The 27,422-nt window shown below is 40.8% G+C and overlaps 1 protein-coding gene across 1 annotated transcript in view; it reads right to left on the bottom strand.

Annotated features, from left to right (window-relative positions):
- The window catches only part of WWC2 (WW and C2 domain containing 2), a 119,986-nt gene that overhangs the window by 20,209 nt on the left and 72,355 nt on the right, over positions 1-27,422 (bottom strand). The window contains exons 11-20 of the mRNA XM_008063811.2: positions 25,220-25,349; positions 24,585-24,665; positions 24,397-24,483; positions 21,146-21,338; positions 19,165-19,329; positions 15,886-16,001; positions 13,835-14,036; positions 12,329-12,493; positions 10,629-10,721; positions 7,169-7,411 (exon numbers count right to left, since the gene is read on the bottom strand). Coding sequence (XP_008062002.1) covers positions 7,169-7,411; positions 10,629-10,721; positions 12,329-12,493; positions 13,835-14,036; positions 15,886-16,001; positions 19,165-19,329; positions 21,146-21,338; positions 24,397-24,483; positions 24,585-24,665; positions 25,220-25,349 — 1,475 coding nt within the window. The remainder of the gene's footprint in view (positions 1-7,168; positions 7,412-10,628; positions 10,722-12,328; positions 12,494-13,834; positions 14,037-15,885; positions 16,002-19,164; positions 19,330-21,145; positions 21,339-24,396; positions 24,484-24,584; positions 24,666-25,219; positions 25,350-27,422) is intronic.

Genomic DNA, 27,422 nt, shown 5'->3' with positions numbered 1-27,422 from the left:
GGTGGCTTCTGGGTGCTGGTCCCATGGGAGCAAGCAGGCAGCACGCTAGTGGCCATCCCCTCGTTGCCTCTCCTTGACTCCCCACGGGGAAGGGGAACAGAAGTGCTTTTCTGAGGCTCAGCCACATTCACAAGGGTTCTTCTTCACCTTCACTGTCTTGGTGTACAATCTAATTCTGAAAGCAGCTTAGCACTGGTCCATCACACAATACAGATCAGAAGTCCTCTATTAACAAAGAATTAAATTTCTAAGCAAATCACCAATGCAACCTATATCAGGATGATTCTAATCACTAGAAACTTATTATGAGGCCAGAATCAGGCACAGGTAGCATTTAGTAATGGGACAACTATAAGTTAATATAAAAATAAAGTACTATTTTACAGACACCTTCCAAAGCTGGAACGAGACATTGCACTAGTCATGACCAAGAAGATCTTGGCCCTCTCAAGCCTTTGTATTCTTGATCCAAACTGAAAAGGCCATGATTTTCAAAGTATTCCCGGGCAGTTCTGAGCTCAAGTGACCAGTTTTTACCCCTAAGTGAGCACTGCCATGCATTGTCAGAGGGCTGTTCTGTGAGCAAAATGCACCCAGTATGGCATTAACGTTAACTCTGCTGGCAAGGCCAACTACATTCAGCTTTGTACACAGGTGTTTTGGGCTATGTCAAGATTTTAAAGAATCAAGAGCCTCAAGTAGGTACAGCAGCACCTTTATGGAGATGCTGTTCTACAGCAGGCCCGGGAAGTAATGGCACCAGACAGGTATGTCAGCCAACACTGTTTTTAGATGGTGTCTTGCAATAGGATTTGTCAGATGCTAACAATTAGAAGATGAAAGTGAAAAATACCACCCATGTAACACACCTAGTTGTACTCAGTGACAGAGATGACGGTTTCCAAAGAGGTCACTTACAAGGGAATTTAGTTCAACTTCATATTATGCCTGGAAAATATGCCTGGCATTCCTATCATTATTTCTGTCACTGAGTAAAGCATGATAGGTCAGTATGATAGGTACAAAAAAAAAAAAAATACCAACAAGGAGCGTCAGGGATTTTGGCACCCTGGGAAGAGTGAATTGGCCACTTTTCTCTTATCACTGTCATTATTTTCCTAGATTATGACTGTGAACATCATGTGGGATTCTGGGAACAAACAGCATGAAACTTCTTTTTCAGAACAGTCTGTCAAAAGAGTTGAGGGTCAAGTACAAAACTGTGTCTTACATAAGGTCGTCCTTAAGAAACACTTAACCGATTTGATCTGATAATATCCCTATTTCCTGATGCTCCTGGAACTTGGTCCCAGAGTCACTGAGGCATAGCTTGGATCAAGGGTGTCCTGAGGGCAGGGCACAAGCCCTCTCGTGACCAAGCTATCCTGGGCCATCTGTCAGATTCTCACCATGCCTCATGGGCTGCATTTATCTGTTCACCAGGAAGGCAAGGTGAAATCCTTCTTTTCTAGCATTGGGCAGGAGGCGAGCAAAACTCAGAAAAAGATAAACTCACATCTGGTCAAAAGATAAATCCACATCTGCTTAGGTGAGGCAGAGGAGATTTTTGCCAAAGTTGGACGGAAGGTCTACTGGGAGGCAGCGTAACGCTGAAGCAGCAAAGGCAGCCTCATCATTCCTTCCCCTGGGAGTTCACACTCAAGGCTGAAGGCACCACAGGCATTCAAAAGGGAGGCTCTGCATCAGAAGTTTCATTGTTTACAGAGAATATGTCTGCTCAAGTTTTTCAAGAAACTCCTCCTAACATTTTCTGCAGCTGAAAACAAAAACACATTCTTGATGGCTCATTAAAGGACAACTCATTGAAATGAACATGTGTGTAACTAACATCAACTCTGGCTTGACTGCAGGTTTACAGAGACTTTGAGAAACATGTCTAAGTCCGTCCTGCGGGTGTCCTTGGGTTACTGAGTTCCAGACTCCTCTACTTTCCATTTTCTTGTACGTAGAGAAAATTCAAAGAGTCCTTTTGTGTAGAAGGAAAACAAGAGTTATTCTATTAACCGCCAAACCTTGGATCATCCATCAACAACAGCCAAAATCTTAGCAGAATCTAATAATGAGGGACAATTAAAAAAAAACACTGAGAAAAATGGTGTATTTATGATACTTCTACTTTTAAAATGTCTTAATTTGCTTTTCCCGTCAGTATTAGATACTGTTTGAATCTGCCAGAGCATCTCTTGCTTGATCCCATGGGAAAATGTCTGACCCTGGGATCCGCAGATGAGCCTCCTGCTCCAGCCATGGCCACACATTCACTCCACTCTGCCCTTCCAAAGAGCACCTCTTTAGAAATCTCACGGCTCCCCATTACTTAGGCACTCAAGGCTCTCAACAATCATGCCCCAACCTACTGTATCTCCAACTGGGGAGGACACAGAATATACATCAGAGACACAAAATCCAAAACATGAGAGATACTATAAGTTTTCAACTATTAATTTTGACATTGAAGTCCTTAATTTACCTAACAGTGATTTTTATGTATAAGGCAGGCTCCAGTACCATCTTTCTCCACATGGATAATCTTTTCTCCAGTCTCGCTGATTCAACAGTTCCTTCTTCACGACGGGCTACCATGCCACCTGAGTCACATGGCGATGCTCTATAAATACGTGTGTCTGCTTCTGAGCTCTCTATTTCATGCCATGAGCAACCCCTGATTCCTCTACCAACTCCATCCTAACTACTCTAGTCGCTTAATAAATCCTGATTACTTGTAGAGCAAGTCCCTCTCCTTTTCTTCTCCAGAAGCGCCCTGGCTATTCTTTGGCCTTTCTTTTCTCTGGTATGTTTTAGGAAGAACTAGTCATCTACACAATAGTAACTCTTCTTCTGTATCAGGAGCTGGCAAACTATAGCCTGCCATCTGTTTTTGGGAATAGAGTTCTATTAGAACACAGACACAATCACTGATTTACAGCTTGTGTATGGTTGCTTTTGTAAGGGTGGAACTGTATAGTAGCAACGAGTCTATGTCTGGCCCACAGAGCCTAAAATATGTAATATATGGACCTTTATAGGAAAAGCTTGCTGATCTCAATTTCTCCTTGAATTTGTTTTTGCATTTTTCTGTATACGGCTTTGTAATTTTCTCTACACTTTACTGAATATTTTTGTTAAATTTATTCCTTAATATTTGATATTCTTTGATACAGCTATAAATACTACCTTGATTAAATTTTCCAGTTGCTTCTCACTGGTGTATAGAAATACAGACATGTATAAATCATTCTTCTATTTACCTGTCTTGCTAAGCTCCCTTATTATTTGTATTAATTTACATATTTTAAAATGTATGCAATCATGTCATCTGCAAAGAACGATAGCTTTATCTCCTTCTTTCCAGTCTTTTCTGCTTCTACTTTTTTTCTTGTGTTGCATCACTAATTAGATACTCCGAATATACAACGCTGAACAGAAAAGTGCTGAATACTTGTGTCTGATTTTAAAGGAAATGATTACAATGTTTGTTTATTTCGGATCACATTTGGTTGAATTTCTCTTTATTAAGCTGAGGAAGTTCCTGTCTCTTTCTAACTTGCCTGGACTTTTTAAACATGAATGAATATTGACTTTCATCAATATTTTTCTGCATATATTGGGTTGATCAAATGGTTGTTCTTCATCTGTTACAGTGATGTATTTTACTCATAAATTCTCCCCTCCCCTCCCCTCTTTTCTTGAGTCAGGGTCTTACTCTGTCACCCAGGCTGAAGTGCAGTGGCATGATCATAGTTCACCGCAGGTTCAAACTCCTGAGTTCAGGTGTACTTTCCATCTCAGCCTCCCAAGCAGGAACACACCACCACACTTGGCTGAGTTTTTTTGACTTTTTATAGAGATGAGGCCTTGCTATGCTGTCCCCAAGATGGACTCGAACTCCTGGGCTCAAGCAATCCTCCTACCTTGGTTTCCCAAAGTGCTGAGATTTTAGAAATCTAAGGCCACTGTGCCTGGCCTTAGATTGTTCTAATATTAAAAATACCCTTATACATTTCAACAGGGTCACAGTGTATTATTGTTTTAATATAGTGTTGGATTCTATGCACTAATATTTCAGTCAGGATTTTTGCATCTACATTCATAAATAAAACTGGCTTATCATTTTCCTTTTTGATAATGTTTTTGTCTAGTTTTGGTATTAGGAAGGCTGGTTACGTAGAATGAATTGTGGAATGTTCTCTCTTTTTGTAGTGTCTAGAAGGGTTTGTATAAAATTGAGATAATCTGTTCTTTGAAAAGTTTCGTGAAACTTACCTATAAAACATCTAGCCCTTATCTTTTCTTTGTAGACAGGTTTTTAATCACTGCTTCCATTTTTCTAAGAGTTACAGGATTCTCTAGTTTTTTTCTTTTCAAACACCAGTTCTGGTATGTTACATTTTCCTAGATAAATTCCAAATTGTGGGCATATACATTTGACAGTATCCAATTATCTTTTAAATCTCAAATTTATCTACAAATTCATCCCTCGTCACTTTTTGTTTTTTTATTTCTTATTTTTCAGTATGTTGCTTACTCTGTTGCCCAGGCTGGAGTGCACTGGAATGATCACACTCACCACAACCTCAAACTCCTGGGTTCAAGTGATCTTCCATCCTCTTAGCTGGGACCACAGGCAGGTACCACCACACTTGGCTCATTTTCAAATTTTTGGTAGAGGCAAGATCTTGCTCTGTTTCCCAGGCTGGTCTTGAACTCCTGGGCTCAAGCAATCTTCCTGCCTCAGCCTCCTAAAGTGCTGGGATTACAGGTGTGAGCCAGTATGCTCAGCCCATCATTACTTTTATAACAGGCTATATTTGTCTCTTCTCTTCACTGATTTTGCCAGAACTTTTTCTATTTTTTTGTTTGTTTCTTCCCAGAGAACTTTTTGCTTTAATGAGCTTCTCTCTATACACAAAGATTAGATAGTGGTCAAAACAAATAAACTGCAATAACAAGCAATTTATGGATGAATCTTAGCATTAGGATACTAAGTGGAAAACATTAAGTCCCATTGCTTTTTAAATTGCTGATATCTAGAGACCTAGAATTTCATATCATGATAAACTAGAAATAAAACCAACCACCAAAAAACCCAAAGATGCAAAGTTCTGTTTATACCTATAGTTGTAAGAGTCCAGCTCAGCTTTGAAAGTTTTTGACCTATAAGGGTCAAAGACTGTGATGCTGCTCCAGGATATGAGATTGGTCAAGGCCAAGCAAGAGTTTGAAATTATTGCTGACATTGAGTTAAAAGACCCAAAAGAGTAAAAGTTATGGTTATTATTACGGGGGTTAAAGGTCACTGCAGCCAGTGACTCAACCTTCCATTTGTGAGAAGACAGCCTGCTGGGGGCCCTACGCTCCTGCATGGGCCCCTCATTGTCTGAGGCCTACCTGGACCTGACTGATGCACGGTCCTGTCCTTGCTGGGCCTCTTGTCCCCGAGGGATGAAGTGCTACTACCCGCTTTAAAACCAGTTTAAGTGCCTCCTCCTCCATGAAGCCTCCCCTGATCTCCTCAAGAAGTGATTTCGTTTGTGAACCTGGCGTATGGCTCATCTCCTTTACCAAACCACACCAGTGTCTAACTATCCTCCTACTCACTGTAGTGTCAAACACAGCGTCTACCATTCAATGCCACAATGAACAAACATTTACTGAGGTCTATTATTAACAAAGGTTTCTTCTATTAGGTGGATATTATATAGATACATAACACGTTTGTTGCTTAACGTTTCTTGAAAAATGATGGGTTTTGGTCATGCACAGTGGCTTATGCCTATAATCCTAGCACTCTGGGAGGCTGAGGCAAGAGGAGCGCATAAGCCCAGGAGTTCAAGGAGTTGGGCAACACAGCGGGACCTCAGCTCCCTGAAACAAGCAAACAAATAATTACATTAGCTGGGTACGGTGAAAGGGCTATAGTCCCAGCTACTGGAGAGGCTGAGGCAGAAGGATCCCGTTGGCCCCGGAGGTGGAGGCCGAGGTGAGTCAGGATGGTGCCTCTGCACTCCAGTCTGGGTGACAGCGTGAGACTCTCACTTTCAAAGAAAACGTTATCAGTGCCAGTTTGAGTCTTGAAATTTGCTCAGTTAGTTTCTGAGTTCCGTCTAGGATTTACAGTGCTAGTTAGTACAATGACTCAAACTTTCCCCTGTAGCGCCATAGATCACATGATCAAATAATAACTTTGGGCCAAAAAGAACAGTTTATATCATAGCCAAGATTTTCTGTAAGTTTCAGAAAGGATCTATCTAATCTGTTTTAGATTCCCATCCAAAGGCGCCAAAGAAAATGTTTTAGCATTTGTAATATATCAGCTATATAAAAATTCTATTTGTTACTACATCTGGATATGAACACACACACACACCTATATCAAAGTATAATCCAGAGAGACTAATCCAGAGAGACTAAATTAATTTCATATGTATGCAGATTCTTGAAAATGTTAGTAATACTTAGATGGGCAAACAATGGATCTTTAAAAATATTCTTTTCCTTTTTTCTTTTTTTGAGATAGGGTCTCACTCTTGCCCAGGCTGAAATGCAGTGGTGAGATCATGACTCACCGTAGCCACAACCTCCTGGGCGCAAGCAATTCTCTCACCTGAACCTCCCAACGTGCTGGGATTACAGGCATGAGCCACCACGCCTGGCAAAAAATACCCTATTTTCAATGAATTGATTTATCTTATTTTTCTGTATAGTTGTTGTAGGGTGAAAGACAAAGGAGAATGCCAGTAAGTGAAGTATACCCTTTCTTGCAGGTAAGAATGAAAGTGAAAATATAGGAGCATTAAAATTAGTAATGTATTCACAATTGATGTGGTTAATGAATCTTAAAAAGCTATCCGTAGAAAATCCAAACAAAATATTTCATTTACACTCAAACTTATGCTGTATTTATTTGCCGAGTCTTATGTTGAGATAGAGAAAAATGCTGAGAAATCACACCCACTTCCCCTGCTACCTCGCTCCCTTAATATTCTCGGTGATAAAGAAAAGAAGGAAAGATGTGTTCCAAGTTCTAGAAAAAAGATCTCTGTGAGCCAAACAGAGCGACAGTTGGGCACTGTCTGCCCAGCATGGACTGAAACAGAGGAACTCTGCAGAAGCCCCTCTAAGACAACAGAGCCCCTGAGCTCCGTACCTGCTTCTCTGCTTGTTTCAGGAGCCTCTGGAACCGCTCGTCCTCCAGCACACCTGGCGGCAGGTCGGTCTCTCCCTGAGCTTTCAGCTCCTCCAGCTTCTGCCGCAAGCCCCTCAGTGCCTGCAGTTCATCATTGAGGCGGCTCTGCCGGGTCAGAGATGCCTGTAGATCCAGTTCTAAATCCAGAGATGTGCGCACTGGGCATTCTTGCGCTGTTCTTCTAAGGACTGGCTGGCAAACAGTCTGGATAGTTAGAAACAAAACAACACAACATACTTGGTAATTCTGCATTGCCGCCTTCCTGGCACATGATGGGACCACACTTCTCACTCCCTGAAGTGAGGGCGTAAGCAGCTGAGTGACATACGGTGGTCCATGGCAGAGGCCCGCCCAAGCCAGGGTGAGATCTGCACACCTCTCCCCACGAGAACTGAGACAGAGAGGAACCACAGAGGGAGGCTCCAGCAGCTCAGGTCCCGTGTGAGAACAGGACAGAGCAGCGTCCAGCCAAGCTGCAGTGAGCCGGCAGCTCAGCAAGAAATAAACCATCACTGTTCTAAACCACAGAGATTTTAAAGCTGTTTCCAGAGTGCAGCCTCACTTACTTAGCCTAGCCAATGTACTGCACGAAGTCTGCCCTGCATGACAAACACCTGTAAGGCACTTGACATTCCTCCATTCCAGGCCAGGCCTCCCTCCACCACACCCGTGAGCATGGGCCAGAGTGCAGCTGGCCGATGGCCAAGACGCTCACTCCTCCACTCATCCGTGTGCTTAAATTCCAGCTCCTTCCTTGATCTTCCATTGCGTGTCATCTACTTTTAGCACTGAATCACCACTGCTCTTCCCAGAGGCAATCTCACCCATTTGTTAAGCAATCATTCTGGAACATGTATGACCAAATGCTGCTGAGTGTTTGGAAGCAAAAAACTGGGAAGAGGACACAATCTCTGACCTTGAAGATGTGGGCTTCAGAATGGCATGAGACAGCCAGCAGCAGTCAACTGAGTGTGCAGAGTGCACAGGAAGTCAGGGAATGGGCAGGTTCTTCAGGCTGGGGCACAATCCCTTGAGGAAGAGAATCTGCCTAGTCGTACCTGGGCTGGGTAAGACTGCATGAACAGAGGGGAGCAGGGAGGTATTTCTTGCCTGGACTGTTGGCAGTAGGAATGCAAGGTAAGAACAGGTACCATCTGGCTCGAGGAGGGATATCAACCCGACAAGCCCTCGAGCTTGAAGACCTGGAGCGTGGAAGGAGAGGCCTGTCTGCTGCTCTTCCGATCTCGCAGCCTTGGCCCAAGGCGGAAAGCTCTACTGCCACCTCCTAGTCCTCTTCCTCCTGCCCAGGACACCCCACATGCTCACTCAACATGCAGGTCCTTGGCTTCTGCGATATTCTTAGCATTATACTCCTTTTGTCCACCCTCTGCCTTCTCTACTGAAGCACTCCACAGTAAGAATTATCTCGGCACACATTCTCTTTGACTGTACTACTCTTCTTTAAGAATCAGAAATCTCTCCTAATCACTATTCGCTTGCGGCCATTCTAAGGACCCCACGTGCACGGAATCAAGAAGAGCCGGTGTGAGTAGGGCCCAGGACCTCACTGCCAGTGGGCACCCTCTGCCCTCACGCAGCAGCCGGCACTCACATTTCCGTGCAGGCAAGCCTGTCATCGATTTTTGCGGGACGCTTTTGTCCTCTTACTCCTCCACCCCCTCTCCATGCTCTAATTCCTAAATCAGAACGCCAGACCCCACTCGTTCCTATCAAACCCTACTGGTACTTGAACCGTCTCCTACACGTGCTTCAGGATTAACCTTTGGTTCAAGGAGTTCTAGCAGCTGGGTTTATCAGTAACCCAACCGTTTTTCAGCTCCACTCAAGTCACAAACACTCTGGTTAACAGTTCTCTGAAGAGCGGAACCATCCACTGGAAGCACGTGCTGCTTTAGAAGGCAGGAGGCCTAGAATGGGACGCAGGTGCGCACTGGACGGTTAAAACTGTGCCGAGTAAGAGGGTGGGTGGGCTCAAAGGGCCAGGAGAGGCAGAAAGGCTCCATGGGGCAGGTCTGCAGCCTTGACACATGGCTAGACTCTCCAAAGAAAATGGTAGCTTTGAGAGGCGCGGAGGGGTGATGGATACCAGGTTCTGCGGGCAGGTGGCACGAAATGATACCTGAAGGAGAACACAGGGTGAGGTGAGCGGAAGAGAATTTTCGTCAAGATGATGGAAACACAGGTGCTTGTAAGCATCAAGTCTGGTCACCTCAGAGTTCTGCATCTCAGTATTTCCTGAAAATACCGAATGCTACAGAGACGCCAGCACCTCTACTTTACAGGAAAAAAGGAGTGCTTTTATGACTTGTCAGGGAGTCAAATGCTGCCTAGCTGGCCCCCCAGACTCTGTACGTGGTACGTAAGACTGCAGCGGGGTTAGCGACGATGCTGCTGACCTACTTTCCAGTAGGTCAACAGTGCCAAAGCTCGAGCCGAGCAAGATACACCTCACCCTGTGTTTTCCTTCAGGTATCATTTCATGCCACCTGCCCACAGAACCTGGCAACCATCACCCGCTCCACACCACTCAAAGCTACCATTTTCTTTAGAGATTCTCTTCATGTGTCAAGGCTGCAGACCTCCCCATGGAGCCTTTCTGACTATCCTGACCAGATGAGCCCACCCACCCTCTTATTCAGTAGGGTTTTAATAGTCCGGTGTGCACCTGCAGTCCTCCTCTAGACTGTGGGGTCCTGGGCGTGACCTCGCCATCAACAGCTTGGCACACTGACACAGTGCCTTGTTCATACTATGCTTGCCAAAGTGAGCACAGCAAACAACTTTCCTTTAGTATTTCAGCTGTTAGTAAGTAAACAGGAATGTCTGAACTACTTGGAAAGTTCAAGTTGCTAATTCATTTAAATATTCTCTCAGACTTATCCTCAGAGATCCTCCAGAGAACTCTAGCCTCCAAGAAAACTTTACCTATGCTGTCCACCCACATTAATGTGAACCTTTTCAAAATATCTGCTTAAGCAAGTTGTAACACCATGTGTTCCTCCTTTATCAGAATGTGTGCTCCTTCAGAAGAGGTACCAGGCTTGCACACTTCCCGCCAGTGCTCATGACACATCCACGGTGTGGTGCCATGTTAGCATCGTTAGAAAAGTTCAACCCGGAGTTTGAGAGCCCTGTGGGCTCAGCGGGCCTCTTTTCCCGAAACATGGCAGACAAAACTTTCTGCTCTCACGATCCCAGGTTCCATTCTCGTGATGAGTGGGCATCTCCTGCCCAGCCCCTCTGTCTCTCTAACTGCCATGACATCTGCATCTCTATGTGGTTTAATTCAGCAGCCCAAGAGCATGGAGCATTGACACTCCACATTTCTGGAATCTATGCTCCACATATCCTGGTTCTGGAATCGTCCAGGACAGTGGGATGTAGATGAGGAAATACATACCCGTTTGACCCTCAAACTGCGCCGTTCAGTGGAGTTTCTCACAAACAGTGATTTTTTAGCCAGGGTTGAACTGTCACTGTCACTCCGATTTAACTGGCAATAAAAGATTTTAAAAAAGAAATCAGTGAAGAACAGAGTACAAGTGGAAGTCTGGAACTGAGATGTATACCCAATAAAGCAGGCAATGATAATAAGAGTTTATTTCTTTTAAGAAAATCTTCCCAAACAAGTGTTTTTCCTATTCTATTAAGTAGCTTCATTCTCTTAAATAATTTAAACAACTGTCATTTAGTAGCAGTTAATCATATATTAAGATAATTATATTAAAAAAAATAAGATTATCTTTTACATTTTTAGCTAATAGGTGAGATTCGTCATTTTAAAGAAAGGTTTATGGCCAGGTTCGGTGGCTCAGCCTGTAATCCCAGCACTTTGGGAGGCAGAGGTGTGAGGATTTCCTGAGCTCATGGGTTCAAGACCAGCCCAGGCAACTTGCTGAGACCTTGTCTCTACAATAAATCAAAAAAATTAGCTGGGTGTGGTAGCGCACACCTGTGGTTCCAGCTACTTGGAAGGCTGAGGTGGAAGGATCGCCGGAGCCCAGCAGGTTGACGCTGGGGTGGCCGTGAGTGTGTCACTGCACTCTACCCTGGGCACACACAGCCTGGGCAGAAAGTGAGACTCTAACTCAAAAAAAGAGAGAGGTTTGCAGACAGAGTGAGACTCCAACTCAAAAAAAAGGTTTGCATAAAGTATAGAGCTCAAGGTCAGACTTAAAGCACATTCTGTACTGTCTAGAATGCTCTTAGCCCAGACAGGCCACACCTACCCTCTCAACTGCTTCGGGTCTCTCACAAAAAGCCCCCTAATCAATGAAGCCTGCTCTGAGCTCTCCGTATAACTCCTAACCTCTTAACATGCCCCATCATTTTCCATAGCACTGATCCCTACCCAGGATACTTCACAACATATTCATCGTATTTACTGGTATGGTCTGGCTCGAGACACAAGAATTTAAGCTTTGCAAGAACAGAGCTCTTGAGTTTCTTTTGTTTCTGCATGAATCCCAAGTATCTAGGAAAGGAGTTGACAGCAGATGCTTAATAAAAATAATTATTGAACTGAATGAATAAGTTCAGAATTTTAAAGTATTTCTAACTCATTTTATAATACTAAATCTATCATACTATATAAATCATAAACAGTTCTAGAAGTAGAATTTGGTAAATTGATACAAATCCCACAATTTTCTTCACAGAACTATGAATCTGATTCAGTATCTAGACACAGTATTAAGGGACAATTTTTGCTCTAAAACTCAATTCACAATTTTCATTTCAGCAACACTAACAAAGTCTGAGGCAGGTATGTATGATACAGAGCAGAAATACATAAAATAAATATCTTAAGTCACTGTTTCTAAATATAGACTGAAGTCCACATATGTGCACTTAGCACCCAAATTCTTAAACTTCACTGACTTGCCAAAGAATCACATTAGAGACAATAAGACATTAAATTTGGTGGAAATTTAATGAGCACCTCCATATATTTTATAGCATTTCTCGCCATTAGTATTTGTAGTCAGAATCTGAAGATTCCCAGTGTGTACTCTCTTGTCCTTAGCGGCCCACCCACTAGCAGGAAGGGAAGAGCATGTGGTCCCAGTGCCTCCTTCCTGGCGAGTGCGGTCACCTCACCCTGCAGATGTACTGGTTCCGCTCTCCTGGAGAGAAGGTCTGAGAGCGCACAATCACGCTGCTTCTCACAAAGGGATGCTGTCGAGAGCTCAGGCTGCTGCGGTCTTTGGGGCGAACTGCCATGCTGTCATTAGCTGCTTCATCAGTATTTGTCTCTTTATCAACCTACAAGAGAAGTTAGTAATTTGTCAGAAGCAGACAGATGTGTATACATTTTTGTTCCTTTCTTCTAAGTAAGAAGGAAATAAATGTCACAACAGAGACTCATCAAGCACTAGGCTACTCCTGAGAAAAAGGCTTCGTGTTCCAGAGCACAGCACTTCTGAAGGGAAACTGAGGAGAATGGTTTTCCCTGCATAACAGGTAGGGTCCTATGAGTCTCATAAGGTCACCCAAAAATAGAGGTGCCACCTCTAATGGGTTAGACATGAAAATGGAGGTTTAGATTTAAAGAGGTTCTATAATGAATCCTATTTGGGAATATATCATCATTAAATTCTACTCAACTTTTTGATGAGTTTTTAATAAATGATAAAAATAATTAAATATAAGAAGAAATACACCACAAAGTTGTGGATTTAAATAGAATATGTAATGATACAAATATGAACATATAACAACTTTTGTGAAGCAAGTTTGGAATTTGATTGGATCTCTGGAAATGTCATAAAAATAAAATTTAATTAAAAATGGAAGTTTCTCAAAATACAAACTCAGTAGGCACAGGCAGATGTCTGCTTTTTATCTCATAGGTATCACCTGATTCTAAGCCTGCCTCTTGGTGAAAGCTTGCTCCTTCATAATAAGAGGTCCTCAGTCAGGGTATAATATTTTCTCAGGGGTAAAGAATTAGAATTGTTTAAACTCTATTACCAATATCCCAAGTATGCGAGCATCCTCAAAGCTTGAAAATATTTTTCCCCATTTGAGATGGCAGTTGCAACACATCTCTCATTTACTACCAAAGCTACCTGTGTAATAACTTGGTTGGCACCTGGGCCTACACCGAGTGATTCTGCCAGCTTCCAGAGGTGATTTCAATCAGAATACCATCTAACCAAAATGAACTTTAAATGTTTACTTCATATCTGAAATTGAAATAAACTTACTCTATATATGAAATTTGTTATAATTAAGCAGTCACACTGTTGTTATCCAAGAAATTCAGAAAATACTTTTGGTAAATATTCACAGAATGTTTGCAGAGATCTAAGGTAGCTAGAATTATTTCTCTTATATCAAGTAGAAGTGGAGAATTATTGTTTGGGGCCCATTTAAAAATTTTTATTGTTTTTTCCTAGTCTGACTTGTGGTAATATTTAACAATTTTAAAACATGTACGTACGATACCTCTGAAGAGTTTATTCCCACAAGTACCTTTCAAGATAGTTTTTGGCACAAAAGCCTAATGTGAAATTACACCCTAAAAGACAAATAAGAGATATCTCCCTAGTCTCCACAATTCCTGTAGCATGTGAGCTTTAGGAGAGCACAGTAGATACTCACCAGGGTGGGTACTCCAGCAGATGGCTGACTTCTGAGGTCTTTGGCACAGTCGTTTTCCCTCCTGCTTTTATCTTTGCCCTTTTCAGGCACACTAGTATGTGACCCTAAGTCTTCTGTGCAGCCACTGTTCTCTGGCAAGTTAATTTCAGCCTCTTTTTTTCCAGCCACAATTTCATCAGAGGCCTCTCTTAGCATTGTTAACCTATAGAGAGATAAACCAAAACCAAAACAAACATACTTCTGGTCAAGCAGGCTTGCTCCATAAACAGGGTACCTATGCATACTAACCTGTTATCTGGGAAATAAACAACAGACTCACACATAATGATCCAAGCCATTTCTTTGACATAAATGCCTCATAAAAAAAAAATTCTCATTTTACTCTTTAAAAACCTATAGCAAAATCACCATAATGTGGTATCAAAACGTTAAACTTATGAAATTTAACCTAATATTAAAATAGAAATATTCAGAAAATCATATATAACGTTCAATCCCAGCATTTAAAGATATTGACACTCACTATAAAATAATTTGATATTAGTTGTTCATTTATTGTAAAATGAACAACGTAACAGAATGAAGTTACTCTCAACTAAGGATGAATAAAGATATAAGGATTTAAAATACACATTTCATTGAGTATGTCCATAGTCCAACAGGGAGAGCTCTGTGTAAAGGGAGTTTTACTACAAAAGTAGTGGAAGACTTGTAATGCCATATAATCTCACTTTAACAAAAGCCATGGCATGCTTGGGTGGCATCACAAGTGGTGTTCCAGAATATAAACACAGTTTATACAGAATAAGTAAAGCAGGAGTGCTAGGGTGGTTTAGAACATCTCCCTGTTTTGAGTTTCATGTTCTCAGAATGGAAACATTTTTCCATTGAGAACTAAATGTACAGCTTTAACAGCAACATACTAACAAATTAGCCAAGACTAGGTAGTAAATGTCTAGCCCTGAAATGAACACAAGGGGAGTCAGCGATGACTACTATGAGTTATCAATTCCTTTATTTACAACTGAGTATAATTTTTTGATAAATGTGTGAAACAAACTGTATTTTACATATATGAGACAAGCTTAGTATTTAAAGATTTTATGATAAACCTTATAATCACTCACATACTTGTTTTTGCAGTGTTTTGATTTTTATTCACTATAAAGGACTTTCGATAAGCACAAAGTATATCTATCTTTTTACATCACTGTAGCAGCTCTTCCTTCCAAATGTTCATGACTGTGCTACTTATGATATACCTTGCCATGCTGAGTTCCAAAAACGTTTTATATATACAGACATACACACAAATACATGCTATAAATGTATATGCACATATGTGTTAACAGTAGGAGTTCAACCACACACAACAGTGTAAGTAACTCTACATAAAAACTTAACCTAAATGATTTTATATGTATACTCAAAAACTGAAGCACCCACAAAATTTATTTTGAGAGAAAACAGTACAGATCAGGAAAGATAGCTCTTTATATATACATGAATCTGGACAAAAAGCTATCATAACCTACCCTTTCCCCCTTTTCTGGAAAGGACAGGGTATGGAAACAGAAAAAGAAGAAGGTGAAAGTGGTTATACACAAGAAGTGACTATTCAGAAGTTGTTTTCTAAATATCTGCTTTATCTTACCACCATCTAAATGATACCCCTGGGTAGTTTCTTAGAGTCACTTTTAAACTTATCTATGGCTATGGAATAAGCTACCATACATATATTTCAAAATCAATTGTTTAGACTAAAAAAAAAACTCATAAGATAGTGTTGAAAAAGTACTAGAAACAAAACAAAGAATCTGGCTAATGTGTTAATTCTGCCCATGATCTTGCCATCACCTCCTTCTCAAATGACCAAGGAAAGAGTTTCTCCCTAGCCATAGCACCCCGAAGCCACACTGCCTGCTTTCCAAAATTCCAAAAGCCACACTGCCTGCTTTCCAAAATATGAACTTATAAAGATTTTTACTGTATGTTTCTTCTGGGAAACTAAACACATCTTCTTTGAGTACCCAAAAGGAATAACTGTTTACCAATCTCCATCTGGACCCCTTTGCTCTTCTTTCCCTGGTTCCTCTTCTTGTGCTAATTCTTGTTCCACAGCCAACAACTCAGCTGATGTTCTTGCAAGTAAGGCTGATACTGCATCCTGGAGAATGTCAAACATACGGCAATTAACATCATATACTTGGAGAAATTATTTTAAAATGTATCAGATAGGGATTTATACTTCCAGCAGTGAAAAAGGTTGCTACCAGGTCCAACTCTCCTGCTGAGAACAAAGCTGATGAGAAAAACGCTGAATGAAAGAAAACAAAAAGAACAAATGAAAACTCTCAGACGTTGTAAAATAGTGAAGAGCAACAAAAAGCAATGAAGACTAGTGGGCCAACATCCCAGTGAGAAGAGAAATCAAAAAGGTGAAGTCACTGCCACTTTTCCCTTAGGGCGTTCGTCAGTGCTAGCAGTAAGGAACACAGACTAAACAGACTGCGGCAGTGGCAGCAGGATGGAAAGCCTAAGACTGAATTCAGGACCACCAAGGCAGTCGGCATACACGGGGCTAGGAAAAACTATCAAGTGAGCCTAATATTCTGCCTGGTATTCCTGTCAAGGCATTTGCAATTCCAAAAATTGCCTATGTGCAGAGGAAAAGCAAGAAAACAGAAAACAAAAACAAAACAAAAAAAACCCCAACAACTGCTAGGAGGCTAAAATAGTAAGTAGATATTTCAGTTGCTTCATATGGTCCTAAGGAGAGAAAAACAAATTCAGGTATCTACCTATGTTGTAACTTGCCTTTCAGAAGAATATTAAATCCTCTCTAGAGGAAGATATCAGCCAGAAACCTTCATATATGATATCCAGCATTCCATAAGAGCCTAACAACTGAAAGCCAAGACAAACAATAGACAAAAAAAGTAGACCTACACCAGGTGATCCATACACTACAAGTATTTAGAGAAAAAAAATTTAAATTTTTACCAGTAAAAATTGCTCAAAAAACCAAATGAAATGATAAAGAATTTCACTAGTATAAACACAAAGAAAGTCACATGAGTGTGTCAGAATGAAATTGCTGACAAAGAAAAAGAGGAAATTTTACAAGCAAAGAAAGAGAAAAGATGCTATAAGAATCAACAGATTGTCCTCCAACGGCTCAACAGAATCAACAGAAACCTAGACTACAACAAAGTGACATCTTTAATGTGTTCATATTAATAACAGCCTGCTCAGAATTCTGAATATGCAGCAAAAAAACTATCCTTCACAAATGAGGTTGCAATAGATACCAACAGGACTGTACTGAGAGAAGTAGTAAAGAAAATTCTTCAAGCAGAAAGAAAATTACTTGAATGAAAGCACAATAATGCAGAAAGGAATAAAATATACCAGAAAGGGGAAAGATGGAAGGAAATCTAAATTAATACTGATTGTCAATAAAGCAGTAATAATATCTTGTGAGATTCAAAATGACATGACGATAATAGCACAGAAGGAGGAAAGGGAATAAATGGAGGCAAAGTCTTTTAAAATCTCTGCATTGTCTGGGAAAGAGTAGAGAGATTAACTTGAGGCAGTTTCTAGTAAGTTAAGAATTCATGCTAAAATCTCCAGGAAAACTGCAAAAATAAAAGACTGTATTGCTAATAATTTAGTAGAGGGGAAAATAAAATTTTAATAGCACTTGATTAATCCAAAACACCAACATCATGTGTAATTACAGAAATGTGAATCAAAACCACAACGAAATACCACTTCATGCCCACTGAGATGGCAAGAATCAGAAAGATAACACATAGCAAGAGTGAGGAGAAATTGGAACCCTCACACACTGCTGGTAGGGAATGTTAATTGGTGCATACACTTTACTAGACAGTTTGGCTGTTCCTTAAAATGTTAAACATAGAGTTAATATATAACCCAGCAATTCCACTCATATGTATATACTCAAAAGAGTGAAAACACATGTCCACAAAATGTATACAAATGTTCATAGCAGCATTTTTCGTAATAGTCAAAAGGTAGAATCAACTCAAATGCACATCAGCTGATAAACAGATTTTTAAAATGTGGTACATCCACAACAGAATGTTATCTGTGAATAAAAAGGAATGAAATACTAATACTGCCACATCATAGCTATGCCTTAAAAATATGAAGCTAAATGAAATAAGCCAGTCACAAAAGAACAAGTATCGTATTATTTTCCTTACATGAAATCTCCAGAATAAGGAAATTGGCAGAGACAGAAAGATTACTGGTCACCTTGGGGGAAAGAGGTGAGGTCGGGAGAACTGGGAGAGACTGCTCATGGGGACAGGGAGTCTTTTGGGAATGGTGACGATGTTCTCGCTTTAGATTGCAGTGATGATTGTACAACTCTGTGAATGCACTAAAATCCACTGAGTTGGGTGCTTCAAATGGGTAAACTGTATACTTTAAATGCATACATTGCATGATATATAAGCTATACTGCAATAAGGCAATTTTTAAAAACTTGAAGTGTGACCATTAAAAAAGCATACTTCAAGATAAAAATCCTATTTTACCATCCTGTATGCTTTACCTAATGTCTAGCACAAGCCTGGGCATGTAACATAAGCTGTGCCATCATGTTTGTTTCCCTTTCACACCTACCACAATACCCACCACAGCTTCTTACACACAGTAGACTGATAAAGCACTGTTGCTTAAATTATCTGACTTCTGCTTCGTAAACTCTTTCCTCATAGATCCTCTAAAATAAACTTGAACTCAGTAACAATATCCACAAATGCCAAATCGGTGATAAATGGTCTCACAAAGGCCACTTGGTAAATTTTTTGAAGTACTGTATTCAGGTATGACTGTTGGTAACAAACAACTTTTTAATAGAAAATACTTATGGTTGTTGATGTTACACATCAAAACCCACACTGCTTAGGTTTAATAATTTCAAGTTTGCAAAATATACGAGTACCAAACATGTAACCTGACAGTGGAGCCAAACAAAACACAATGTGCAAAAGTATAAATTTAAACCAAAAGGTTTTCCACAATCACTTAAGACAATGCAGCCTCCACATCAGTTTATTTTTATAAATGTGAACAGTAAAGACTGATCCTGTTATAAACCATATTTGAAATAAAGCTATACATTATCTTTCTTTTCTCTTTTTGTTTTTTAGGAAGTTGGGAGAAAAGGATGAAGCTCTACAAAGAGAGAAGGAAGGGGAGCGGAAGTGCTTAAAAACATGTTGGTCTCACAGCATTATATTTCAGACGACCCTGTTGAACGTTAATGACTTTGTTCTCTAATTTTGACTCACCAGGTCCACAGCATCCACGAACGGCTGGCTTGGTGGAGAGACGGAGTCCTCATTTTCCTCTTCATTCTTCCTGCAGGGTATTTGCTTGGAAGGAAGCAAGTTATACCATAGAGTGAACACTTCATTAGAAAATGGCAAATCTGCCAAGCTGATTTGGGTTCCAGCCTATGTAAATGAAAGAAAACAGAAAATATAGAAGAGAAAAATAAAATGCTTACATTAGTATCGGTTCCCTCTGCTGTAATGAAGATTATTGAATTAGCTTGTTCAATATTCATAATATAAAGCATTGGTGAATTTTTTAAAACACAGGGATATCTTATATTTTCAGCTGTGACTAAAGACGAAATAATTCCCAGTCTAAAAGCTAATCACAGGATAATTTTGTGAGATACTATTTTGCTAACACCTAATGACTAAGCATGCAACTTTTTTGTAAATATGAAATTATTTTTAAATAAAAAGTAAAAAATAAAAATAAATAAATAAGTCACTAAGCCTAAACTGTAGTATTTCTCATAATAGGCTGTAAGGGTGACTTAATTATTGCTCACAAACAATCCATTATCTACTGAAAAACAAAAATGCCACTTTCATTCTTGAATAAGAATCAGATAGCAACACTTTTCTTGAGATACATAAATTAGTAGAATGGCAAAAAAAGGAAAGGTTAAAAGCTCTCATGTTCTACCAAATCACACAAAGTCAACATCTAAATTAAAATATACTATTTTTTAAAGGTTATCAGTGAACATACTACCTTTATTGGAGCTTCTGACATATACTAAACATGACATCTATTATGCTAAAGCTTTTCTCGTAGTCTAACAAGTCTTTGGTCTTTGCTTCTAACTTTATTGTCAGGCAATTCTTTTTCAAGTAAAGAAAACAAGGAATTAAGAGGAAACCTATCACCCTCTTAAACTCTGTTCATTGTGAAAACTGTGTGTTTCTGAGCTTCCCATGTGACTGCAGAGAAAAGCTCTACTGGAGACCCATGTTGCTTTTTGAATATGCAGGCACTCCTCTAGATGCCTGCATTTGAACACCTATGTAACTTGACCAGGATATAATCGTTTTCTGGTCTTCTGCTGTAGCACATACATATCATATTGTCCTGAACAGTATCACTGTGTCTTCCCAGAAGCTCCAAGACCATGGCAGAGGCAAATGAGCTAAGTTAAGGAACCATACAGTTCTCAGTGTCTTGCTTAGTTTTAATTTGTAACAGTGAATTATGTGGGGATGTCTTTTTGATATCTGGCGCCCTCATTCACTAGCTGTGAGACCCTGGATATATTACCTCTATGCAGCTCTTTATCTGAAAATAGCAGATAATCATCCTGTTCATACTCAATCTTTCGTAAGGTTGTCATAAGGATTAAATGAGATAATACACACAGAGCACTCAGTACAAGACTTGGCATGGGAGTGATAAGCACACTCCATAAGTGACAGTCATAACAGGGGTAAAGGATCTTCTGCAGTTAAAGGGTAGAAATGGGAAGTAGCTTTCATAAAAAGTAATTTATAAGAGTCGATCGTACTCAGTGATTTATCGCAGAAACAAAGAACTGAGTTCCATATGTTCTCACTCATAAGGTGACCTTGAACAATTATAATGCAGTAAGAAAGCGACTGGCAGTAGTGGAAAACTGTCAGGGGAGTGGGGGTGGGACTGGCAGTTGAGGGAAACTGCTAGGGGAGGGAGGGGCATACCTCATCAACAAGGGTTCCTGCATGATCAGTTCCTGCAGGATCAGTCAATATCTTAGCACTTAATTGTACCCCACATCTTTATAATAAAGAAATAAATTTTTTAAAAAAGTCTGGAATGAGAGAATGAATAGACATCACCATTTCAGAAAAAAATGAAGTAAATATTAGATGTGTAGATTAGTAGTTTTAGAGCTGGCTAAACAGCAATTAGAATATCCAATCCTAAGTGTTATTTGATAATGACAACTATGAAGAATCCTACCAGGCATTCTTCCCTTCGATGTTTACTGACGGAGCAAAGATCTACTCTTAGTGTCTTCTGTTGTAAGGCTGTTTGGGAAATGACCACTCGGAACACATCATTGAATACAATGGATTCTGTGGGCGGATGGACTTTTGTTCGAAAGAGACAGCAGACATCAGTTGAGGAAGGAAGTACAGCAACCCTAAAATATCTGCAAAGAACAAGAATAAAACGGATTTCCTAGGTGCTTCAGTTGCCAGATCCACAGCTATCATTTGAATTTATCTGCAGGAGAGAGAAAATGAGGAAACATGGAGTCCATCATCAGCCTACAGCACTGCGGCCACAAGGGTCCCTGCTCAGCCGCATAGATGCTCTGTCCTCAACCCCCCCGTGCTGACTGTGCCCTGAGCATGCAATGGCCCAGCCTGCCACTCACCACGGGACTGCAGCAAAGGCACATGACAGAAAGTGAAGAGGAGGAAAGTCCGTGGGGCAGACGAGTCAACGTCCCACCTGCCCCATGCACAGCCAATTCCAAAATAAGTTATTTCTGAGCCTGGGGAGGTAGGAACACACTAAGGAGATACTGGTGACTTTATCCCACAGAATCCTCATCCTGAGTATTAAACAAGAGATGCTGATGATCACTTCTCAGGAATGGAATACATTATCCTACTAGAGAAAAAGAAAAGCTAAGTAGCGTATTGTTAAGAAATTTAAAACAGATGAAATAACAGTTCAAAAATATCACTGTCTAGCATCTCCAAAGTCTCAGATATGACAGACTGCTTTAAAAGACTCTCATGTTTGGTAAAATTCAGAGGAGCATTACAGAAAAGCAGTAACTTCTAATACTACTTTGAAGTAAATTTTCTGAGGACACATTCTATGAGGACTCACAGTGCCTGGAAACAGCACCAGGTATTTTCCTTTAAACCTCAGAAAGAGAATACCCACTGAATGACCCCACTCTTCCCCCATTTCTAGTTTGTCTGCCTAACATTCTGCAATGTGCCTTTACCCCATCAGAAAAGCTGTAAATTCAAACGCAGAATGGAGGAATGCCATATTACTCTGTATTTCATATCAACATTCATTATGAAAATTCAGCACGAAAAACCTCCTGGGCCTTGGGTCACAGCTGTTGATTTAAGAGGTTTGGTTACTAAGACAGATCACTCTCCCTGGGAGGCTAACGATTCGGCAGAAGAAAATTTTTCTCTGCCTTCTTGGAAAAGTGATAAAGAAGTGTATTAGAGAGTCAGAATGGAGGGAAAGAATCTTTATTTTCTCCAGGCTTCAGTGTTACTCAGTACCAGAGGTCTAACCACTTAAGGGATTTTAAAATGTTTACACATTAAAAACTGAGATGTTACATGGTTAAGAGCCAGAGGCATAAGGGAAAGAAAGCTGGGGTGCTTTTCTTCTCGTTCTGCTGTAAGAGTCGGGGTATACGGGGTCTCTCCAAACTAGAGTTGAGCAAGCCATGAGCCACTCAGAAAAACGGTGGCTGCTGTCAACCCGCGGAAGCATAAATGCTGCTTGCCACAATTAAGAATCAAAAATAAGTTTTGAAGTTGCAAGAAAAAAGAACTATTTTAAGAATACTTCATACTAGTTGTCACTGTTAGCAGTGCCAGTATTTAGGCCAAGGCTTCTATATATGGGTTTAAGACAAGGTTGCTGTAGGTGTCAGGAAAGTTCAGACCAACCTGACAAGTAATTGCACACCAGCTGTGGAGTTCACCAGCTGAGCAGGGTACTACCATTGGTCTAAACTACCCTGGGTACCGTCATACCTCCAGAGGGTACTCTGTGACTTCCCAGGAGGTGAGTGAAAAGGACCTCAAAGGGTTTATTTGAAGTAGAGCATTGGGTAAGTGCAACCTTACACTATTAGCTTCAAGAAAGTATATGTTCTTGGGGCGATGGTCTCTGGACACGCAAATTGGTTCTCACACAGATTCAATCTTGGATAGACCTGTCTTCTCCCTGATCTGCCTTACTAAGAGGCTACCAACAGCATGCTCCAACATCACAGCATATTTATTGGTAGGGAGAAGTCACATGACATTAGCTAGCCAGCCTTTTCTGAACACCATTGACTGCTATTTTCAGTCTCAGGCCTGGGAAGCAGACTCTCTGTGACAGCCCAGGTGCTCCCACATTATGCCTGCTCTCTTTACTAGTCTAAAATGAGGTTTGATTTCAGGAAGTCCTCTGAGCCCACCCTTCTCCTGGAGCCCTATCCCCCTTCAGCTTTGATACCTGTCAACACATAGACATCCACTATCTCTATTCTTCTACTGCCTATTAAACAATCTCCATCTAGCTCTTTTCCTCTTAGATCCACTTTCTTCTTTCTGGCAACTCTTTGAATGTCAGGATGTGAAACTGAAAGTATTGAAAGTCCTCGTTGAGAAATACACTCCATCATCAGGGAAAACATTCACTGGGCTGAGTATAGTCTTGGGGATCATCCCTCAATAGCTTTTGTTAATTTCCAAGCTCTTGCACTGCATATGCAGAACACTATTAAGATTCACTTCTTACAGGAAGTTTAACTACAGAATGGACATATACATTCTGGATTCTAAGTCAGAGGTGCCAAGCTGAAATCTGGCTTCTTTCGGCCATGAGGCCTTAAGAGTCACTGAACTCTCGACACCAGAAAGTGTGAATGGTAGAAACAATCTCTAAGCACTGGACTGTATACCATTAAAGCCATCACTTTGTTTGTCTTCTTGATTTGATGAAGTAAAATAACTTAAATGAAACAACTTTAAGAAAATACTGATCCCTGGGAAGTAAATGCTTGATGATAAAAACATACTCTTTCACGTCGCATGATAAAATGTTTGACTGGCATTGCTGTACTGAATAATAAAATGTCATCACCATTTTCTTATAAAAGATTAGAAAATTCTTCAAATCAATAGTTGTAACTATTAAACGATGACAAAAATTTTAATCATATTTCAAACAATCAGGTCCCAACACAGCATAAAACAGAATTTCTGAAAGCAAAAAGAAGATAAAGGTCTTGGCTTCTATTCTTAATAATATATCAGTGAATAACAACTAAAATCCAATATGCCTTTCTCACATTTTCCTTTTCTCTTCAACTTTATCTATCATCGATTTAGACATGAGCATCCCTGCTATGTCTTTTCCATATCTCCATTTTGGTCAACTGCTTGATTACAATATAAAATTAGCCGGACATTTTTAAGTTCCTCAATTTGATCTCCACTGATTTTACTTACACTTTTGAAGTATGAGGTATCAAGAAGGCATGAAGATTTCGGAGCTGTGCTATAATCACCATGAAACTTGAACTTTTTGCATCGTATCTGTCAAAAGAAAAGCTGAACGGAGTCAGGAAGAGCCACAGGCCACTTGCCACTGCACAGACGTCTGAAACTGCCTCTTCCCCCCATGCACCTTCCTTTACCTGAGTCCTATCTGAACCTGGGCCGTCTCCACAATGGCAACATCCTCTTCACCGTAGGTGACGTCTTCCATTTCACTAGGCCTGCAGACAGGGAGAAGGTGGACAGGTCATTAGTGGGCATGGCGATGTTATGGTTACCGTTTGCCACTTAATGGCTCTGAACGAACACCTGAATGAACAGCAGTCCGGTATCATCCCAGTGGAACTGATCCCAGGGAAAGTTCACTGCTTTAGAGGACTTCTTCACGTTTTCAAGAAGAGTCTGCCAATGAGCTTCAGGGCAAAGACTTTCTGATGTCTGACTTTCTTGAGCTTTACTAGGGTACACCACACCCCAGAGACATTCCAGGCTATCAGAAATACACAAGAAGCTTCATATGCCAAACAGGCACTGGTGAATCAGTCCAACATTCCCACTAAAGTCAAGTTTCTTAGCCTTAAAGAGGGTCAGTTGCCTCTGAGTACACCCATCTATTTATCATTTCCGTGGCTGATGAGACCCCATTTCTTTAACAGCTAAAGTCTGTACTTTTCCAGAGAGCAGATTAATGGAGGAGTACATTTGCAGTATATGACCCACATGCGCGGCTCTGAGGAAACATGGTATAGCTAAGAGCACCCTGCTGAGTCCTTACTGTTTCACGAAAGCTTCATAGACCCCACTGTCTCCTGCCACAGACTCATCGGACACAGCAGCTGACACACAAGCGGTTTTCTCCCCAAGCAAGTGGATTACTCTTCTTTTTGGTAATGATTTTTCCACATCTAAGGAGGGGAGAGTGATAGCACTAATTAGGATTCCTTGTCAGGAAAAGTTAATTATAAAACAGATATGCAGTCTGGTTATGAGAAATCCAAAAGTGAAATTTCCTTCTTAGAGTCAAGGATGTTACTATTGAAATCAACAGATGTGGACGTTTCAAAGCACTCTGACTTACAAGGTTCCCGGGACACCAGTTATTTCAGTCATTCTTTGGGAAAGAATATGTTTTTTCTCTGTCCTGAAATATTTTAAGAGAAGGGATGAACTACACAAATCCTCACTGGTTCCTAGCCGCATTCAAGCGTTCACTGCCGCTACCATATACCCACGGGTAAGAAATTATCCGCCTCCCTGAAGCACTAGAGACATTTCCATCACAGACAGCTTCTAGCTGCTCAGAGGAAAAGGTATCCACCCCTTTCTCTCTCTCCCCCTTTCTCCACATGACATCTTCTGTGTCTCCTGTGTTATTATTCTAAGAGAAATTAAGAAAAAACGGCTTTGACTTATAGGAATTCCTCACCAGCTAATAGCATTAAAAAAACCCAAAAACCTTCTGTGCTACTGAATCTGTAGCACCAACCACCACTTAACTTTTATCTCTAACTCATATTCATACGCCAGCATCCTGCAGTGAGCGAGGAGCCTGCACTGAAAGCCGGTTCTGTACTATAATAAGGCGAAGCTGTGGAGTTCTTTCATCCTCCAGTGAGCCACAGCGAGCGGGCTCTGTATTGGCATGCATTTCGGCCCCCTCCTGAGTCGTGACTTTACATCTTGTTAAGATGTTTAAGTTTTAAGGCTTCAGATTACAGGATTGATTGCTGCATTTCCCCTTTCATTTCTGGCAGTGGGAATGCTCTTTCCTTGATGATGAAGTGCCTTCTCTCCACCCACCCCCCTTTGTGAGGGGTGAAGGTGATGACATGATTTATTGATTACCCTCAGGAATTACCACAGCAGCCTGAAATTGACTTTGACAATGACAGAGACTGACTGTGGAAGGACTTCGTAGTTATTTCTACATGGTTCCTGTCATCCAGCAGGGATTGACAATGGGGAGAAAAGTTTATTTATAAAAGGACCTCAACTTCTTCACCTCCAGAGCACTGAGAGAGATGAACAGTGTCCAGGAGCAGCAGAGGCCATTCCCACATGAAGGGCAGATGCTCCTGAATGGAAGTGTTGGTGACCCGAAATAGTTAGTCTTTATGGTTAAATATGCACTTTCAGTTGTTTTCAGACATGCAGCACAACAGACTATTATCTGCAATCAAAGCTCTTGCATGTCTTTTCTCATAGGGTGACGTTTTAACAGCAGTTTTCTAATATTTTATGCATTTTTAAAAAGCAAAAAATTTTCACAGAAGCTTCAGATATAAGCATGAACTTCTCAGACAGACACAGTAGCAGACCCAAGTGTCAGGAACAAGGCATGAGCCAATGAAAGACATCTGCAGGACAGGACCTGCAGGGCCACAGGATCACTGGGTGGATGACAGGCCTTGGACAATATTTTCTCTAATGCCCCCCCTTCTCCAGCATCTGGCCTCACTTACTGCCCCCTTCTAAAATGACTGAATGTTGAGAAATGGTCACTAAATAATGCTCCAAATACGTGAAGAGCAAAAACAATTTGAAATGCTGAAGAAATTAAGTCCAAAGCACAAAGAACACTCCATTCTTTTCTCCTTCTCCTGTTCTTCCTTTTGTAGCCTTCAGCAGTTTGTGGTAGGAACTGTGCTTAGCAGAGTTTGTATCACCTATCATCGTCATTGTCACACAGTCATAATAGTTATCATGAACTGTGTGCTGAGCGCCAGACATGGTGAGGCGCTTTATACAGATCATGGCATTAATTGTCCCAGTATGCTACAAGGATTACTGTATTATCCCCATTTTGCAGATAAGGAACAATAAGCCTTAGAGACTGGATAGCATGCTCGCCAAAACACAGCCAGTAAAAATGGCGACCAAAATGTGAGTGCAGGCTTGGCTGGCTCAAGGGGCAGCAACGTTTATGCGCATACACACACACACACACACACACACACACACACACACACACACACACA

This window comes from Carlito syrichta, unplaced genomic scaffold, assembly GCF_000164805.1.
Source record: "Carlito syrichta isolate Samal-C Ts95f unplaced genomic scaffold, Tarsius_syrichta-2.0.1 Scaffold307055, whole genome shotgun sequence".
NCBI classification, from domain to species: domain Eukaryota; kingdom Metazoa; phylum Chordata; class Mammalia; order Primates; family Tarsiidae; genus Carlito; species Carlito syrichta.
Note: the sequence above shows the minus strand (reverse complement) of the source record. Positions and strands in the feature narration are given on the sequence as shown.